At 35.0% G+C, this 1,359-nt stretch overlaps 1 protein-coding gene across 1 annotated transcript in view; it reads right to left on the reverse strand.

Moving 5' to 3' along the window:
- LOC106679155 (aminopeptidase N) overlaps positions 1-1,359 on the reverse strand; it is a gene marked incomplete in the record, with an annotated part of 65,548 nt that overhangs the window by 57,503 nt on the left and 6,686 nt on the right. The window contains 1 exon segment of the mRNA XM_067045904.1: positions 928-1,086. Within this exon segment, the coding sequence (XP_066902005.1) occupies positions 928-1,086 (159 nt within the window).

Here is a 1,359-nt window from a genome sequence, read left to right on the forward strand (position 1 = left end):
GATCAGCAAATTAAAAAAAAATAATTTATTACTGCCGACGTTTCGACCTGAATCTTAGGTCTTCATCAGAACTAAAAAATCAAAAAGAGATAACATAAAAATTAAAAGAAATAATAAGCCAACAAATTTGGAAATATACATAACAATGAACTGAAAATAAAATATATAGGAAGATGGTGAGGGTTGCGGTCAAAGGAGAAACAAAAGTAGTTTACAACTATTTATTTTCCGACGTTTCACTCCACTTTGTAGGGCTTCATCAGGGCTGTTCAAAGCAAACGGGTTCACCGGTTCATGAAATCCATTGATGGAGAAAGAGAATATCCATGAAGTATCAACAGATAGTAATAACGAAGTCAGCGTATAATTTCGGCCTTGATTAAAAGTATAAACCCTGATTCTTCAGTGAATGATGAAGATGTTGATTAATGTTTCAAAGGTCGTGAGGAGAATGAGTTCACATTTACAACTGATGAGGAAATCGTACAAATTGTTCAGGAGTTTCTTTCTACCAATGAATAAGAAGAAGGTGGAAAGAGAAGTTGAGGAAGCAACGACAATAAAGCATGGAAAAGCAATGTCTCATTTTAATCACTGTCTGAAGTGAGCAACAGGAAATTATATTCCGTAGCAGCAAGATTTTCTTTTACGTCTGAAAGAAGAAGCAGTGAAGAAGTTTCAGCAGAATTCCAGCAAAAGAAAAATAACTGACTTCTTTAAAAAAGATTGATTGTTTAAGACTTCAAAATATGTAAACAAAAAGTTAAACAAATAAAAATAATTATGTACATTCATACTACTGAATATTTTTACACCATCTTTCCTCATACTTTCTGTTATCCGAATACCCTCGCAGCAATTAGTTCAGATTACTGAGATTATACTGAAATTCCTTTAGGATCGTTGAGCTTAGATAAGATCTCTTACCCGATGACTTCGGTGACTAGAGGAGGCATGTTGGAGACTACTTGGTAGTCGCGGGTGTGCCACACGGAGAGCTTGAACTTGGCCCTGAATGATGGTTCGTCGAGGCAGGGGAACACTTGGCGCGCGTGCACCGGTCTCATCTGGCTCACCAGCGCCCACCTTCAATCCATTCATCAGTATTAAGGACAAGATCAAAAATAAAAAAATATCAATTCAAATTATGTAATTTTAGTTCTGTTGGAACGTGACTTTAAAATGGAGCAAGTGTTTCAAAATGGCCAATATTGATCTACTGGGCCCTGTTTCATAATAAAAGCTAATAAATTTAATAATCCTTTAACTGGAAGAGTCTTATGGAATTAAAATGGATTTAGTGAATGACACAATTTCTTCCTTATTAAAATACAATAGTTTATTTCATATCATCAGCAA

Source organism: Halyomorpha halys, unplaced genomic scaffold (genome assembly GCF_000696795.3).
Source record: "Halyomorpha halys isolate HHAL.00 unplaced genomic scaffold, Hhal_1.1 Scaffold180.1, whole genome shotgun sequence".
Classification (NCBI taxonomy): domain Eukaryota; kingdom Metazoa; phylum Arthropoda; class Insecta; order Hemiptera; family Pentatomidae; genus Halyomorpha; species Halyomorpha halys.